Genomic DNA, 19,696 nt, shown 5'->3' with positions numbered 1-19,696 from the left:
TTTTAATAGTAATAAATACTTAAAAAACAATACATAATTATGAAATACATTGATTTGTGTCTTTAACTATGTAATCTGTATATGTAATAAATAAATAATAAATACTAACATGAAAACATTTTATAATGAAAGTTGAAATCTTTAATGTGGTTTTTGTAAATGATTATTTTATACATAGAGTTACATTTCAGCTAAATGTATTATTTAGTAGTGCATAAATTGTAACTTGGCACCGACTGCACCACAGCTATGCTTTTTATCTTGCGCACAGCTTGCGCAACTGGCCCCTGAAGTAACCCGAGGAATAAGATCTAAACACTACTTTCCAGCATCACTCTCTTATGAATGAGGTGATGGACTGAAGTTTACCTGTGTTGTTCAAACCAGGAGTTGGGTTGGTTTATACCAGATGTTTCAGTTATGGCTTTGTTTAAAATCTAAGATTTATTACAAACTGGCCTATGAGTTCATGACAGAATTACACAAAACACAATAATACAGTCTCTTTCAGACTGAAGTGATGGAAAAAACCTACCTGACTGCCGTTTGGACCTGGAGGTCCCTATAAAAAAAGAGAAATTAGAGTGAGCAGCGTGTTGCTGCGCAGCAATAAATATACATCCCTACAAATGACTAGAATTAAACGATTGGTGTTGTACTTACAGGCTTACCATCCATACCCATTGGACCCTAAAGGAGACAGAAAAAGAGTTTTAATGGTTATTTCAGGACAATCATATGCTTGTACATTGTGACAGAAGAAGGGGAGCGGAGTTTAAGCAGACTAAATGACTAGAGATGTCTGGCATACAACACCAGAGAGAAGTCTGTCATGTCACTGTAAGATTGAGTTTAGACGTTTTGATGAAAATAGCTTTGATGGATTCTTAAAATATTATATTTCTGTAATATTAATTAGTGGACCCCTGCAGAAAAAGTTTAGTCTGTCATCACTGGCTTCAGTAAGCTCAGACTAAAGGACAGGAAGTCGCTGTCCACAGCACTGAAGGTGCTGAAAGGGGTCTGTGCACTTGAAGTCGCTGACCTGTGAAAAATATAAGCCAGTGTACTTAACTAAAATAAAAAAATGTGAACGCTTTCTAATTGGAAAACCTTTAGACCAAAAGGTCATAATAAATGAAAAACAGTGTAGATCTAAAAAAAAATTACGCAATATAAAACCAACACAGTCAGAAAATGCAGACTATAGAGCTGTCTGTCTTAGTCTGGTATGGTGTGCTTGTACTTTCATAATGGACAAGTGACAGGAGAGCTTGCAGGGGCTGCACATGTCAGTCTATTCAGCATGATGTAGATGAAATGGATGACTTGTATGGTGATGGTTCTGAGTGCAGTTGGAAATCCGGTAAGAGCCACATGTGGTGCAGTCCAGCACACGGTTCAGTTTGGAACAGCACTCTTGTTATGCTTGGAGAGACTTCACACAGGGCTATATTTCCCAGTTGATCTTTATGCGGAGCGGAGGCTGCCAACGCATGCAACTGATCGCATCTGGATCGCAATGGCCTGTCAGGGAGGCTTCACGCAACTAATGCCTCTTTTAAAAGCAAAGCTATTGGAAAGAACAATAACTCTCTGTTCTGTAAGAGCTGTGTAGGTGTAGAGGTTAAAAATGTTGAGAATAACTATTGTTTTTAAAAACAAATGAGAATATAACTCTATTTACAAGAAGATTTGATGTGATTAACTTATCTACGTTGAGCTAATCTGAGGTTTGAGGTTTAATAAATAGGATATGCATACAGATACCTGTGTAATACATTATATATGCATACAATTATATGTCCCATCATACACCGACCAGGCATAACATTATGACCACCTTCATAATATTCTGTTGGTCCCCCTTTTGCTGCCAAAACAGGAGGCATGGACTCCACTAGACCCCTGAAAGTGTGAAGGTATGTGTGCAGTCGTGTGAGGTGGGGCCTCCATGGATTATACTTGTTTGATCAACACATCCCAAAGATGCTTGACTGGACTGAGATCTGGGGAATTTGGAAGCAACACCTCAAACTCGTTGTGGTGCTCCTCAAACCATTCCTGAACCACTTTTGCTTTGTGACAGGCCGCATTATACTGCTGAAAGAGGCCAAAGCCACCAAGGAATACTGTTTTCATGAAAGGGTGTACATGGTCTGCAACAATGCTTAGGAAGCTGGTACGTGTCAAAGTAACATCCACATGGATGCCAGGACCCAAGGTTTCCCAGGAGAACATTGCCCAAACCATCACACTGTCTTCGCCAGATTGCCTTCTCCCCATAGTGCATCCTGGTGCCATGTGTTTCCCAGGTAAGCGACGCACACGCACCCGGCCATCCACGTGATGTAAAAGAAAACGTGATTCATCAGACCAAGCAACCTTCTTCCATTGGTCCGTGGTCAAGTTCTGATGCTCACGTGCCCACTGTTGGCACTTTCTGCACTGGACAGGGGTCAGCATGGGCACCCAGACTGATCTGTGACTATGCAGCCTCATACACAACAAACTGTGATGCACTGTGTATTCTGACATCTTTCCATCAGAACCAGCATTAACTTCTTGAGCAACTTCTTGAGTAATTTGAGCTACATTAGCTCAGACAAAACGGACTAGCCTTCACTTCCCAACAATGAGCCATGACCCTGTTGCTGGTTCACCACTGTTCCTTCCTTGGAACACTTTTGATAGATACTGACCATCGCAGACTGGGAACACCCCACGAGAGCTGCAGTTTTGGAGATACTCTTACCCAGTCGTCTAGCCATAACAATTTGGCCCTTGTCAAACTTGCTCAAATCCTTACGCTTAAAGCCTAACGCATCACTTTTGAGGACAAAATGTTTACTTGCTGCCTAATGTATCCCACCCACTAACAGGTGCTGTGATGAAGAGATAATCAATGCTATTCATTTCACCTGTCAGTGGTCATAATGCTATGCCTGATCGGTGTATATACCATATGAAAACCTTTGTGGGAAAAAATTATATTGATGGATCTTGACCTGTCTAACCTCAACAGAATCAGTTTAACACTTGATTTACTCAAACTTTAAGCACAAAGTAAAAGACAAGCTTGATTAAAAGAAATAAGAGATCTGGATTGTGTTTCCCATACAACAATGTAACTTGCTAATTAACCACTATAGTACAATGTAGCATTGGAGAAACAAACTACCAAGTTACTGCTTTGTTGCACATCCGGCATTCATACACCATGGGTTAGAAATACTGTTAAAGATAGATTATTGCTGTAAATAACAAACATAACATCTGAGGACTCATTTGCTATATTCTGCTATTTTGCAGGTTTGCTTATCTCACCCAGGCGTTCCCCTTTGTTTCCTTTTACCCAAAGTAAACAGACATTTCATGAATACCCTATAGAACAGTGGTTCCCAACCATGTTCCTGGAGGCCCCCCAACACTGCATGTTTTCCATGTCTCCTTAATCAAACACACCTGATTCAGATCATCAGCTCATTAGTAGAGACTCCATAACCTGAAATGGGTGTGTCAGACAAAGGAGAGATACAAAATATGCAGTGTTAGGGGGCCTCCAGGAACGTGGTTGGGAACCACTGCTATAGAATCATACCAGCTTATGGAAAATGGGCATCTGATGAATTAAAATGTCATATTACTGTAATTCTCTTAAACTAATATATGTATTATATATATTGCATATGTATGGAATGAAGTATATAGATTGTACTACATGTTAGCTTACTTATTTTGCTTAAGCACAGCATCCAACCACACAAATTTGCGATGCTGTCTGCAAATGTTTGTTGGAACTATTTCAGGAAATGCCAAATCGTTGAACGATGTTGGTAACTTGCAACCATAGTTGGCTAACGGTACTTTCACCCAAGGTCTCATCTGGTAGTTTAAGCCTAATCCAAATGGCATCAGCAGGTTTATGAATAAATTAAATGAGTTTTAATGTCAGTTGACTTAATGCTATTGTTCTTTAAACCCAAAAACCTTGTTTGGTTATTTAATTTTTTAATTATAATTTCTAATATTTCCAGCAGGTGGCGCACTATGACACTTAACACTGCCTATCAGCTGAGGTCTACATGAGACCCCAAGTCCTGTGTGAGCTTGATGTTAGAGCAGATGTGATCAGTTGATTAGTGAGTGTATAACTGGAGTGACAATTACCGGGTAGCCATCTCGTCCTGGAGTGCCCTGTTAGGATTTAATAAAGAAAAAAAAACAAACATTACAACAGTACAAAACATAAAAACATTTGCAATAGATAAACACGGCTTAAAAGACAAACAGCTCATAAAAATGGAACGTGTTTGGGGCAACCATACATGTTTACACACTCTTCTCCTTTATTATTGTGGCTTTCTGCTCATGTTTAGAAATGTTACGCAACCACAGCAATTAAAGCTGTTTTGCTGCTGCGTTGTTACTATGATAAGGAGGATTGTACACATACATTTCAACATGTACTTGTGTTTACTATGCATTCTGTGTGAAGGCACGAAGAGATTTGAATCAGCTGCTGGATTTTTTTTAAAGGCATGCCTGGTTATTAGGATACAGGCGGTCAGGGTGGATGCCAGACAGTGAAAAATGGAGTGCGATCAATTCAGAAACTGTCTCCTGGAGCATATATCCTCCATTCCTTCTTATCTCACCTCATTTTGCCGTCTATATCAAGGTTGCAAAGCCAACACGGATTCATGCCATGCTGTATCTGCCCACCTCCAGACCAACTCACATTTGTTCTGAATTAAAGCCTTAGTGATAACGGAGCACTTACTGGAATTCCTGAAACACAAAGAAAAACAAACAATTGTATGTAACAGTCACAACTATTTGTTGCACTGAAGAGTAATCATGTGCAAGACATTAATGATATAATAATAAATAATACAATGATTAATCTGCAGTCTCATTACTGTCTGTTAACATGAAGTAAAATCATGTCCATGCATATCTGTTTAGATGCCAGAATTGATGAGGTCAGTGTGTACATATAAACAGCATTCTATGCTGTATCTGCACAAGAAGAAACCTGGTTCTGGCTCATAGTATTGCTCAATCAAAAGATGGCAGCACAGATTAAAATGGAGCCTTGTTTCTTTTCTACTTTCTACTTTCTTTTTGACCCTTGTTTCTTTTCCACTTTTTTACTTTTCTACTTTTCCAGATTTGGCAAAGGTCTGTGTGTGATTAAAAGAAGTGAATAGGTGGAACACCTCCGAGCAGCGCCAACTGGAATGAACAACCAGAAGTGCAGGGATTAATTTTAGGTATTTGAATGGATCAGCAGTTCAGATATTTACTTGCCTTGACCCAAAAAGGCATCAGGAAAAAACGTGGATGCAAAAACTGATCAAAAATTACAGTAAAGACATATATATTGTTAAAATGTATCATGTTTTGCACAAAAATATAAAGCATCACATCTGTTTTCAACATTGAAAATGATAAGTTCCTAAACACCAAAACTACATATGACAATGATTTCTGAAGGATCATGAAAATTTAGCTTTGAAAATTCCATTAAAATTTTAAAATATATGAAACGAGAGCTACAGTGACTTGGGAAAGTATTCATATCCCATTTTGTTACATTGCTGCCTTATGTTAAACTGCTTTAATTTTTTTTTTTTGTCCCACATCAATCTACACTCCATACACCATAATGGCAAAGCAAAAAACAGGTTTTTAACATGTTTGCAAATTTAAGATTCCATCGCATAAGTATTCATACCCTTATCTGGGACAGTTGAAATTTAGCTTAGGAGCGTTCATATTGCTGGTAGATGTTACTACACTTCGAGTGAAGTTAACTTGTGGCAAAAACCAAGCCCTGAGGAAAAAAGAAAGTGCCTGTAGCACTCAGAGACAGGATTGTGTCAAGGCACAGATCTGAGGAGGAGTTCAGAAAAAAATCCGCTGCATTGTAGGTTCACAGAACCATGTAGTTTCTGTTACCCTTAATAGAAGTTTGAAACAACCAGGACTCTTTCTAAAGCTGGCCTCCTGGACAAACTGAGCAATTGATGGAGAAGGGCTTTGGTTAGAGTAGTGAAAAAGATCCTGATAGTCACTAATTGAGCTCCATGATCATATATGGAAATAGAAACCTACAGAAGGACAAATATCACTACAACACTCCATCTGGGCTTTATGATGGTGTGGCAAGACTCAATCCTCTCCCCTGTGAAGACATGAAAATACACTTGGAATTTGCAAAAAAAAAAAAAAAAAAAATGAGAAGCAAGATTTTCTGGTCTGATGAACCTTAATTCCAAACATTTTGTATGAAGTAAACCAGGCACTGCTCATCACCTGGAAAGTACCATCCCAAAAGTAAAGTGTGCTGGTAGCAGCCTCATCCTGTTTTTACAGCGACAGGGACTGAGGGACTTTAATGGAAAGCTCAGAAGGTTCACCTTCCAATAGGACAATGACCCTAAGCACACAGCAAGAGTGGCTTATAGACAACTCTGTGAATGTCTCTGAGTTGCCCAGCCACAGCCTGGACTTGAACCCAATAAAAAAATTCCTGGAGAAACCTGAAAATGTGTGTCTGCCCCCATTCAAGCTGACAGGGCGAGGTGAAGAGGTAAGGAGAAGAATAGCAGATAATTGCCAAATGCAGAAGTATGAAGCTTGTCGCATCATACCCAAAAAAGACTTGAGACTGTAAAGATGCCTCAGCTAAGTACTGAGTTAAGGGTGTGAAAACGTATACTTATTTCAGAAGTTGTGACAAATCTGATTTTGCTTTGTTATAACGGTGTATGGAGTGTAGACTGGTGCGGAAAAAAGTAATTTGAAGCAGTTTAACATAAGGCAGCAATATAACGAAGTGTGAAAAAAAATGAAGGGGTATGAATACTTTTTGCAAGGCACTGTAACTGTTATACACACATTCACAAGAGAGTGGCGTTCCAGTGGATGACAGAACGCAGGCAGTGAGAATAATATATAAGTCTTGTCTTGGCTTATATCGAAAATCCTCCAACAATTTCCGTTACAAATCCTTGTTTTGTAGTTCTAATTCGTAACTGGTGATTTGTTTTGCTCTCTCCGTTTGTGCTTCCGTGTTTAGCTTATGCCACGCCTACATCCTACACCATCCACAGGAACGCCATTCTCTCATGAACACACATATGACAGTTAGCTGAAGCTAGCAGTTTATAAAATTTGAAGCATGGATATTTTTCTTACTTAAATGCATCACTTTGCTTTAGAAGGCCTTTATTAACCCCCCTGAGCTTTCTATGATGGATGGATGCACTTCATTTTACTTAAAAATCTCAACCAAAATCTACTGCCATTTTTAATGTAACTCCAACTGGATTCGTCTAAAACAAGGAAGTCGTAAAAACCTAGGATGGCTTAAGGGTAAGTAAATCAGGGGGTCATTTTAATTTTTGGGTGGACTATCCCTTTAAGTCTTCTGAGTTATAAAAATAACAACAGTGTGTTCTCTAGTTGAGCTTTACACATAGTGGGAGGCTCTGTGTTGAAGATATTTGCACTTAGAAGGCCAAAATGTTTACAAACTCTACAGAAATACATCTTAACAAGCTTATTTGGTGCTGACTCAACAGATTCAACAGTCTGTGAATCTAGAGAATCCTTAATGAATTCAAGCAAGAGTGAAATCCAAAACATTTCAGTAGTGTGGGAACGATGCTGGTGTCCAAAAGAACATTCTTGTGAAATAAGTTGCTCTTATTTATGTGGTGGTCTGCAATCTACCATGATCAGTTTTGATTTACTGGCAAGTGATTTCTGCTATACAAAACCATGCGGTATATACTGACAAAGCCGAATCGTGCTCTTGATGGAAAACGCAGAAGTTCATGGTAAGGTCAAGCTTCTACAGTAAGCCTTTATGGAGTGTCAAAAGCATCACAAGTAGACATCTGGGTTGTTATTTCCTGTGCCACACAGCTCTTGATCAGCGCAATGAACCTAATGCACAAGACAGCCATTTCCGTCTTTCCGTACTGATGCCTAAGGGATGTTATAGTAGGAGTGGAATGTGACATTGAATGGATCTGGAGACACAAGCGGTGCTGGGAGGATCCAGATCTTCCCCGTCCAGGATCAGAGAGCCAAATAAAAAAGTGATACTCCTACAAATGGCTGTGGTGATAAGAGTGCATTTTTGTCAATCACACATCCATGAGGGAGATTTGATCCATCTCTGTCATGGTGAATAGAGGAAAGGAGGTTCCCACTGTGTCAAGTTCAGGTCACCCAGAGCCCTGTGGCAGGAGAGTAGCTTTTTATGGACAGCAGACTGTGTGTTTTGGAGGTTGTCAGTCCTCCGATTAACCAGCCAAAGTCATCACACACAGAACAAAGACAGTTTTTCTATTCTGACAATGTGTTTGAAAATCGGTGTATATATAGAGCGTACATGGAGTCTGTTCTTGTTGTCATGCAGTTAGCGCGTCATATCTGCTTTGGGATTACTTCCAGTCTCTGCATGCCGAGCATGATTTGATGAATTTGGTCCATTAGTACTTATCTTGCATGATAAAATGCATGAACACGACAGTAAATCTGAAGATGAATATAGTGAGTCTGCCACTGAATGTACTAGACCACCAGAGCAGCAGCTCTATGGCAGAGAAAAACATCTCCCTTATTTACTGCCACCACCCACCCAATAATTAATCAGAAATAGGCTGTTGCGTTACGCATAAGGTTTCCAGATACAGAACAATCCACTTTATATTGCATCAGAGGGACTATAAAAGCGGTTTAATAGACCAGAGATGTCAGTAAACAGAGCTGCACAATACATTTTGCAAGTGTAAAAGATTGCATTCAAGCCTGGTTTGCAAGACAATTACATGTTCTGAATATGATGATATGTTCACAACTCCAGGTAAAAGCAGAGATGGACCTCCCAGAAGGAAAGAACTTTAGGAAGCTGTTGGGAAGCTGTTCTTGGATGGCTGTTCATACTTGCCTACAGGGCCTAAAACTAACTTTTTGCCACACCTGCCAATGGCCGGTGACGTGATAAAGTTTACCAGCCAAATTTAGTTTTTACCGGCGATGAAACTCTTTTTGCAAAAACAGGCAGTTTTTACTACTGTGCCACCACATTCTCGGGTAATACAGAATAAAGAAGGAAAAAGTTAATCCTCCAAAAAGAAGCAACAATATTTTCTCAGGTAAAAGTTATTAGAACCGTGGCTAGGGACAGGCTGGCCATCACACTGCTCTGACCTTATCAGCCCGTTTGTATTCCATTATTTGATTCGCTCTTGTCGCTTATCACAGAACAGCTAATCACAATGATCTTGTGTTTGGAAAAGATTATGTTATTCGCTTACGTCAGAAACAGCGAATCTCTTTAAAAACTGACTGTTGTCACTACCTTGCATTGTTATATTTCGTAAAAGTTTTACCCACCAACTGGCCACTGACCCCGTTACACTCACCAGCTCCGATTTTTACTCGCATTTGGCGCTTGGTGAGTGTTAATTTTAGGCCCTGCTTGCCTATTTCATAAAACAAGACTGGTTATATATCTTTGAAGTAGATAAACTAGCCCCATATAATTTTAACAAGGCAGTTCTTTTGCCTAGCAGGTAGCATGCAACAACCCTGCAAACATCTTACTGCAAGGCCCATGCTGGCTTTTTGTGGACACAGTGGGCTAGGGCCAGCCCACACCAAACCTAAACAGGCCCACAGGCTCACCGTGGGCTCTCTGTGAGCAGCCAACACTAGCGGACTGCCTACATTAATCTCATGATGGCTCAGTGTGGGCCAGCCTGTTCGAGCCCAGAGCAACTTTTGTACCTTTGTTCTCATGCAGGTTTTGTGTAGGCAACTAGGAAAATACTAACAACACTGACTGGCCATTCTTTAGCCACTCAATTGAACTGGAATGGTTCAAACCAAAAGGGACCTTTTCAAAATCTGTTGTTTCTTATAGGCTAGAGATCCTCAAATCTGGCTTGCGAGATCCACTTTCCTGCAGAGTTTAGTTCTAACCTTAATCAAACACACCTGAGCATGCTAATCAATGTCTTCAGGATCATTAGAAAATCACAGGTGGGTGAGTTTGATCAAAGCTGGAGCTAAACTTTGCAGGAAAGTGGATCTCATGAGGATCCCTGATATAGGCCTATTTGCTTTTCAGAAGCTGATTGAAAATGCTCGTTTCAGCCAAGTGATTCTGAAGTTGTGCGTAAGATAAAGGTGTGGTTGCGCAAGTGAGCTGGGGTGACGAAGGACCGCTACCACCTTCTGCTGACTAGTTGAGAGACCTTGGGGAAGAAGTGAGCTTTGCCAATGAATACTTTAGCACACCAAAACATATTTTCAGCAGAGGTCAATGTAATAATTTGGTATTTTTTATTTTTATGTTAATTTGTTTTATTTTTTATATTTTTATGATAATTTCTAGCCCCTTTCAGAGTGTTAAATTAGCAGTATTGAGCTGAATGCATGTTTTTCATAAATCCATTGATTTGAAATCCCTTTGACTACTGTACATTTTTGACATTACAGACAGTAGTTATGTGGTGACTGCATCTATTTCAGATGTATAATAACTGTTTTTCCCAAAGACGTAAGTCATAGTAGCTGAAAATTATTTATAGTGAAACAGATTTATTGTTGTAGATTAATAGTGTGGGCCCTGTGTGGGCCTAGTGAGGGCTTCCTGGCGGCTAAGTGAGGCAGTGAGCAAAGTCTCAGTGGCCCTGTGCTGGCAGCCTGCTGGGGACCCTTAGGCTAGTTTTAAGTGGGCCCGTAATGGGCCAGGGCAGGCTTGTTTACAGGGAATACTACTGCTACTAATACTACTAATGTGTGATACTTAGCACTTAGTTCCTCCTGTGCTGGCTGCAACATTGGTGCCAAGGGATGTTCAACAGACTTGATTGGCAGCTGCATGTTCTGCTTCGTCCCATGATAGGCCCGTAGATCATCAATAGAATCAATGATAGTATGGTGGTGGTCTTTAGTATGTGGTCCGGTGATGGTCCTGCAAACCAAAGGCCACATGGCGGGGAGGTGATGAACATCTTCTTTGGAGATTCTGTCATGCTGGCTGGAGCATTGGCGCAAAGCGTTTTCCAACAGACTTGATTGGCAGCCGCAGCTTCTGCTTCGTCCCATGATAGGCCAACATAGTATGATGTCCTTTAGTAAGCAGTCCCGTGATGGTCCTACGAATAGAAGCGGCGTCCGGTGACGGTGTCGGCCAAAGGCCACATGGTGATGAGGTGATGAACATCTTCCTTGGAGATTCAGTCATGATATTACATTTTTAAGATCCGACAATAGCATCTTTTTTGAAAACATTCAGCCGTGTAGTGATCCTTGCAGATGACTTCCTTGTCTCACTAGCGTAGATGGTTGTCGGGATAGCAATTGAGTTTAGGAGGCGGATATTCTTGTGCAAAGTGATGGTCGTTGACCTCCAGATGGGTATTAGCCATCGCATCGTTGCAGATGCTTTTCCAGTCTGACACGAGATGTTCTTATCTAAGGTATTCAGAGTCTATGACACTGCTGAGGTACGTAAAGTAATTGACTTCTTTAAGCAGTGGCTGATCATTAAGGACGGGGGTATGAGCGCGGGCATAGCTGACAAGAAGTATTCAAATGGGTGAAGATATTCTTAAAATAGATTTCACAGATAGGATAAATATATTACGTAAGAGGACATATTATATTAGATAAGGCACCAGTCTAATAACAAACTATTTTATTAGGTATGTGCTACTACCAGGTCGAATCCCCTTTTGCCTTCAGAACCTTCATTTCTCGTGGCATAGATTCAGAAAGGTAAACTTGGAAACATTCCTCATAGATTTTGCATGATGCAAATCTCCCATTCCACCAAAGGTGGTCTACTGGATTGAGATCTGGAGAATGTGGAGGCCATTTGAGTATAGTGAACTCATTGTCATGTTCGAGAAACCAGTATGACATGATCTGCGCTTTGTGACATGTTATCCTACTGGAAGTAGCCATCACAAGATGGGTACATCGTGGTCAAAAAGGGAAGGATATACTCAGGTAGGCTGTGTAGTCTAAACCGTTGATACAAGACAGGATGTATCCATGCTTTCATGTTGTTTATACTAAATTATGACTCCACTATTCAAATGTCACAGCAGAAATATTGACTCATTAGACCAGGCATTTTCCCAATCTGGCACCAATAAACATGCCACGTTCAAAGTCACCTAAATCACCTTTCTTCTCCATTCTGATGCTCGGTTAGGCTTCAGCAGATTGTCTTGACCAAGTCTACATGCTTAAATGCATTGAGCGATTGGCTGATTAGATATTTGCGTTATATACTGTATATAACACAAACAGACTAATCCAGAAGAAATGTGGCAACATCTCCAAGAAGCTTGAAGAAACCAACCTACAAAGCTACATGATAAAGTATGCGCAAGTGTACCGAGGACAAAAGCTAATAAAAGTTAATAGATAAAATCTATTTATGACATTTTTTTTAAAAGCATCCTTATTTTACAGCATTTTTACACAAATGCCTAAAACTGTTCACAGTACTGTAGCTTTGTAGGAAGGTTTCTTTAAGTGTCTTGGAGTCGTTGCCACAGTTCTTCTGGATTTAATCAGTCTCAGTTTTTTCTATTTCTTCATGTCATCCCAGATGGACCATTTTTTGGTGGTGAAAATACTAATGGCCTAAGACTTTTGCACAGTACATTATATATAGTGTGGAACTGCATCTGATTTTATAGTTCCATTATCGTGGGCAGACCACTTATTTTTCCACAAGACAAAAAGCCAAATAGGGAAAGCTGCACAGAAAACATACTCACTAGACTACAATTTATTTTCAATGACAAGGTGAAATTTGCTGCATATGATAATACTTCTGGGAAGACACAGCTTGTTGGCTTGTTTCAATGTCTAAAACTTATAATTTATTTTATAAATGTCTATGGAAGAAATAAATCAGAACCCGTGTCCACTGCAAATGTGGGTAATCTCTGTACAAGAACAGCGTTGATTTAAAATACTTTAGTCAAATATAAAAAATTCTGTCTGGCAAGTTTGGCACAGGGGGCAAGGCCTTGCCTATACTAATACTCAAATGAGCTACAGAATGTACAATAAGATGATGTGCAGTGCATAATATGTCCACAAATGCGAGTGGACAAAGTACATCTCCCTTAAAATGACTTCTGAGGCATTGATTCTGTCTGGGTTAAGCACTCTACTTATGCAGCTACATCATAATTCTGATCATTTTTGCCTGTTGGATCATGATGTCGTCAACTTCAAAGCTCTCTCAGGTTTCTGAGGTTAGAAGATCAGCAGTAAAACAAACAGCATGCTGGGAAAATGACTGAAGACAAGGAGAACACCTCTATTCAACCCCCCCCTGATCAATGTGATAGAAACGTCACCACGTGTCTACCACGGAGAAAAGGCTTTTCCCAACCGCATAATGTAAACGGACATTTCCATCTGTGCAATAGCTCCTCAAAGAAACACAAATCAAACATGACATGAAAAATAAAAGGTCTGGAACACATGAGAGACAGTCTTTAGTCTTTATCCTGGAGAACAGCTAAAAATCACTTTGCATTTGTTTTGCTGTAATTTAGGCCCAGGTCATTTTTTAACTCTGGGATGTGTATAAATGTGTTTGTCGTGTACAGGTACTCACCAGGGTTGCCTTTTCTTCCCCGTTTTCCTGGAGGACCTGTGAACAGAGGTCAGAGTGTGAATTGTATATATTTAATAATACTTCCTGATTTTGATTGGTCGATTACCACTACAGCTGTGGTCAAATGATAGAAATTTCAGTGAAATTTCACATGCAAGAAAATCCATCCATCTATTGTCAATACACAGAGGCCACTGTCAAACCAAGCATCTAACCAACTTGAACATGAGCGAAATCTGTGTGGGGAACTCTGAAAATCCTTCATGCAGTGGTAAATATGACCTATTAAGTTGTGTATGTGATATAAACTCTTGTCTTTAGCAACAGGTTGTGCAGTTATCACTGATCCCTTCCTTAATGTGAGAGGAACACATCCTTTTCCACAAGCTGGGTTGATAGTTCTGGTGGAAACTTCCCCGGGAGCATCCACCTCCCAGATAAGAAAGCTGGGAAAAGACGCCTTGTGATAGACACGAGGAAAGACAATCTTTGCAGTCCCCTTTCTGCAGCATAATAGTAGCCAAGAATGACATCATATAGGTCCAGCCAAACAAACACAATGACTTCTCACAAAGTAGAGTAACAGAAACAAGAGAAAACAGAGGAAGGCTGGATTTAGCAGATCCTAAAAAAGGAAGCTTTGAGAAAAGTTGAATTACACTTAGGCATTTGGACCATGCTCTACTGTTTGAGCTACAGGAAAATGCTACAAAGGTTGTGTGCATTGGAATAATTGAACTACAATTTGAATTCTAAAAGGTTTAGACCAGGGTCTCCAATCCAGCTCCTGGAAGGCCAACATCCTGAGAAGTTTGTCTCAACCAGCTCCAACACATTTGCCTGGAAGTTACTAGCGAGTCTGAAGACCTTTATTAGATGGTTTAATTGTGTTTAATTAGGGTTGGAGCTAAATTCTGCTTTCAGTGATGCTCCAAGAACAGTTTTTTTTTTTCTCCCAACATTTAGGTGTACACTGACCTAAAGATAACACATGTATTTTCCATTTCTTTGCAGCATACAGTATGGACAAACTATAAACTATAGTGGACCAAAAGTGTTCATTTTTCAGCTGTGTGTGAGTTGTTTCTGACATTTTCATAGATGCTCTGTGTCTCATCTATACGAGCAGAGCTCTTGAGACCTTCTGGATTCATTTTCTCCACTGGGATGTTATGCATTAAATTGATCAAGTTGTTGGTAAGTAAAGTACGGCATTTCTCAATTTGCCAAACAACTGGGTGCAATAAAGATGTTTTTCCCTTAGATAATACTGTACACATTGTTCCTTTGATGAAATTAAATCATTCTAATGCACACAAGCTTTTATTTGTAGGAAAAAGTCATACCTCGACACCAAACCTTTGTAGGCCCTGTGTTAAAAGGTGAGGCATATGAGATTAGTTTATATATTTTATTACTCAACTAAACCTTGAATATATTATGAAGTCTCAAGGTTTGCAGCCATGGTGAGTAAGATATTTGTCATCATATCATGCAAACTATTGCAAACAAAATATTTAGTGGTGATTCACACGAAAATGGAAATGACGGTCTGTGTGAATATGCTTCATGAACTGAATGACTGACAGCCGTAATGTCTGGTTTTGAATATGTGAGTGTCATATGGAAGACATTTCGCACACTCTGCTCTATGATCTGTGGTAATCTATACCAACACCCTTATAATGTCTCGCATAAAGACCGGCTCCCCTCCACAGGGCATGAGCTGGGCGTGGGAGATTTATCACAGGGAAAAGCTGGGTCAGGCGTTTTTTAGCTTATGCATCTTTAACTGTTGAAATTACCCTTGCCAAATATGCTTGGAGGTAGAGCTAACTTCCTGTTCTCCTAATTGCAACCACAATAATGCTTATCAACAAGTTTAGATTAAAACCCAAACTCCATTGACCAAAACATGCTGGTCTACAAAACAAAGGAAGAATTTAAACTTCTCAAAATAAACAATTAAGCAATGATGAATAAACATGGTTGTGGACAATTATAGCTTACTCTAATCCAGTGCACTTGTGCTTGATCATTTGTAGTACACTCTTATGTAAAGAACTGCATCAATAAAAGTATACAAAATAATTCTTTTAGTACAAGAAAAAATGGAAGAGAGATTTTAGTGTAAACCCTGATGTCTGATCCAAAAGACTGTCTGTTAAGCCCTTTTGATACTATTAACAGCTCTTCAGAGATGAACTACAAATGCGCTGGTTCATCCTCTAACCTCCAGCATGCTTCTGAAAAAAGCCTCCTTATGCATCAGTCACAAACATAAACTTGTGTCTGTGTGACAGGTTTCGCAATCGCTAAGGCCCCTATATTAGCAACTAGTGGTGCTTTATCTAATCAAAGGCTACATCAAAATCCAGACTTAATTGTGTGCTCTTCTGCACTTTTATCTAAGCAATAACACGCATAGTGCGTGCAGATGTTACAAACTGATACCAGCAGCATGAACGATTATAGTGCTTTTATAAAACATTTCAACAAACAAAGAAATAAATATTAAGATATTTACATTTTATACTCAAATATAATCAGGTCTGTTTTTGCTTCGCCAGCAAAAGCAGTCCAAACAAAGCAGAATCTCTTGTCGGTTGAGTAAATTGGTTGAGTAAATGACTCAAAGACTCTGTTTGCAAAAGTAAGCTGTTTTCTGTAAATGTGCGAGACTTACGTTTCATTAGGCACGGTAGAGAAGACCCAGATAGCACATGTACGTCTGCAAGATGTCTGTTAAAGGTCACTTGATCTGGAAACATCTGAAAGATGTCACTTGATCTGCAAACGTCTGAAAGACGTCTTTCAGATATTACTTTTACATACATTCTAAATCCTAAACATCTTAAAGACATCTAATAGATGTCTATTTGACATCTGATAGAAAACGTCCTAGACATATTGCAGATGAACAAACACTGAAAAATACAAATAGACGTCAAACAGATGTCAAATATTTGACGTCTGCATTTACATCTGCAAGACATATTTATAAGACATTTCCTATCAGGTGTCAAACAGACGTCTATTAGATGACTTTAAGATGTTTACGATTTAGAATGTATGTAAAACTGACATCTTACAGACATCTGTTAGATGTTTGTACACAGCAGTTGCTTTCCATATCAAGTGATCTTTAACAGACATCTTGCAGACGTACGTGTGCTAGCTGCGTTAATAATTAAGGCAATACATTAAAATAGTATGGTAAGAAACACAAGCTTGCAATATCAAGCAGTAAAATGAGCTGTTTTGTATAGCTAAAAGTAGTTGGAAATGAATGACAACAGAAGCCAGACATTACATTTACAAACAACAGTGTCCGCTCAAATGGGAAAAATAAGGTGGATAACAAGTGTACAATGATGTACACATAACAACTATCCGCTAGTGCAGAGGTTTTCAAATCTGTCCTGGAGGCCCCCCAGCACTGCATGTTTTGTATCCCTTATGAGACACACCTAGTTCTGGTCTTCTTTACCAAGGCAGTCTCATATGTCTCATACTGATGAACTGATGATATAAATCAGGTGTGTTAGATGAGGGAGACATACAAAATGTCCAGAGTTGGAGGACCTCCAGAACAGGTTTGAAAACTCTTGCACTAGTAAATACTCACTATTCACTGTGAGCACTGCATCAAATGAATTCTGCATCTCATCAGAAGATGGCATCCCCAGTACCTCCAGTGCACTTTGTTTCACTCTCGTTTTCATTCACTTATCTGGTAGACTATATTAGTGGGTGTGTAAGGGTCAAAATTTTCAATATATCTAAAGACTCACTCATAAAGATGGTTTATTGTTTCTTCTTTGGTTGAGTGAATGATTCAAAGACTCACTCATGAAAGTGGTTTGTTCTAAATGAATCAGTTTTTTGAAGAAATCACTGACTCAAAGACAGCCACCTAGTAGCGCAACAATGTAAAACGATAGAAAAAATTTAAAGCTAAATCTGTTTCATTAAAAGAAATTGAAACACATATTCAAGAATTTGTTCATTCACATATCCTGCAGCTGCAGCCAGTAACTTTAAATAAAGCAAGTTAATGAAATCCGGCACGTTCATGCAAGACATTTCCTTCGCAAATGCTTTGAGACCAACATGAGTGTACTTAAAAAGGAACCAGCCCTTGATAACATTTACACCTAGCTTTCAAAAAGACTTAACGTTAATTAATTCCTTAACACTTTGATTGCAAAGTATTGTCAGGTGCTTGGATAAGGGCTTCGGCCTTCCATCAGTGTTGTATTAGGAGCGGCCTTAGAGTGTGTAATTAATGGGGTCTTTTATTCTGAATTCCTTGGGCATTAATTGAACAGGTGTTATATGTTAAGACGTTAATTTTTAACACCAGAGAACAGGCTCATTTGGCAGTAAGGGTGTGAAAAGAGGGAGGAAAAGCCGTTAATTGCCCCTCGTTATCCACCCACCCACCCAAGATCAAATTCAGACCAGACTGAGATGAAGACGGCTGATCCACATCTTAAGATATCAAGGCTCCGCTGCAGACCACTGCCGCCAACACCAACCAACTGTCTCAATTGCAACAACAGAATATGTTCTCTCCTTGAACCACATTTGTACTTTTAACTACTGAATATGAAACTATTTTTTACTATTTAATGAAGAATTTCACTCTTGATCCATAATGGAGTTTACAATAAGGGAAATTATAAGTATTTGTGAGTGAGAGTGCACCAGTGGTAGCATATTGGTAATACGCTTTTCAAAACATTCTATGCTTGTTCTACTGGGAATAAAGATCACAGCATATGATTCATAAAGCATACTGTTAAAAAAAATAAAGTTAAACAAAGATCAAAGACTGATGAAAACCATGACTAAATTAACCCGTTAGGCCTATCTGCAAAGAATAGAAGACTTAAGATTTATACAACAGTGATGGCAGATGTTCAAAGCACCTCTTTCAGAAGACCTGCCTATGGAATATATAGAGCAGGGGTGTCCAAAGCTGTTCCTGTAGGGCCAGTGTCCTGTAGAGTTTAGCTCCAACGCGCTTCGGAACTTTCTAATGAGTCTGAAGATCTTGATTAGTTGGTTCAAGTGTGTTAATGGTTGGAGATAAACTCTACAGGACAGTGGCTCTCCAGGAACAGGTTTGTACACCCCTGAAATAGTGAGTGTGGTTTGGTTTTTAATTGGAAATACACTCTTAAAAAAAAATAAAGATGCTTCACGATGCCATAGAAGAATCTTTTTTTGTCTAAATGGTTCCATAATGAATCTTTAACATCTGAATAACCTTTCTGTTTCACAAATTTGCATTAACTAGAATTTTTTTTTTTAAATATATATATTTTTTTGTTTTATTTGTAATGTATTTCATTAGAATATTATTTAGTGTGCATGCCTCGTTCATTAACCACCAAAGGACCTACTTACAAAATATCCTGCATTCAGTGTTTTTCTATAAAACCTGACATTTTACCCTTTAAAAATAAAGTTCTCTAAAAATAATCTTTCTGACATATTTGACCAGATATTTTGATTATACTGTCTTTATCAGTATGTCATTGTTTACACTTATAATGGTCTTATCAAGCTCAATATGGGAATTAAGAAAAAAACAGTGAAATATTTGTTACAGAAACAAAAATGTTGGTTTTGGCACTAAGAAAAAATACTGACTGTGATGTGCTGCATTAGCTAAAGCTGTTATGATGCATTTCTGAAGTGATCTTGAAACCTTTAACCTCATGTTGAACCCCTGTACCCCAGTGATCTAATGTATCTCTCTCCTTGGAAGTACTTTAGTGCAGATATCTGTCTCCACGGCCCTCTCTTCCTGCTACTGTCTACAGGCATCTCTCACGATAGATAAAAGACAATAAATCAAGTCTCTGTCTAGACTCTTATTTATGGATGTTATAAATGGATATCAAATGCTCCGACATTTTGCATGAAGCACGTTCTAGAGAACCATTATAACAAAACAGCCATGGTCCTGATTTTGATTTAATATGATCCATATAAGCTTTTCAGCTG

General features: G+C 39.1%; 1 protein-coding gene across 1 annotated transcript in view; it reads right to left on the bottom strand.

Moving 5' to 3' along the window:
- Nucleotides 1-19,696, bottom strand: part of LOC127152642 (collagen alpha-1(XXIII) chain) — a 102,800-nt gene that overhangs the window by 19,071 nt on the left and 64,033 nt on the right. The window contains exons 3-7 of the mRNA XM_051093425.1: nt 13,679-13,714; nt 4,784-4,791; nt 4,171-4,197; nt 664-690; nt 536-562 (exon numbers count right to left, since the gene is read on the bottom strand). Coding sequence (XP_050949382.1) covers nt 536-562; nt 664-690; nt 4,171-4,197; nt 4,784-4,791; nt 13,679-13,714 — 125 coding nt within the window. The remainder of the gene's footprint in view (nt 1-535; nt 563-663; nt 691-4,170; nt 4,198-4,783; nt 4,792-13,678; nt 13,715-19,696) is intronic.

The sequence above is a fragment of the Labeo rohita genome, chromosome 21 (assembly GCF_022985175.1).
Source record: "Labeo rohita strain BAU-BD-2019 chromosome 21, IGBB_LRoh.1.0, whole genome shotgun sequence".
NCBI classification, from domain to species: domain Eukaryota; kingdom Metazoa; phylum Chordata; class Actinopteri; order Cypriniformes; family Cyprinidae; genus Labeo; species Labeo rohita.
The sequence above is the reverse complement of the archived record's forward strand: the minus strand, read 5'-3'. Positions and strand labels throughout refer to the sequence as shown.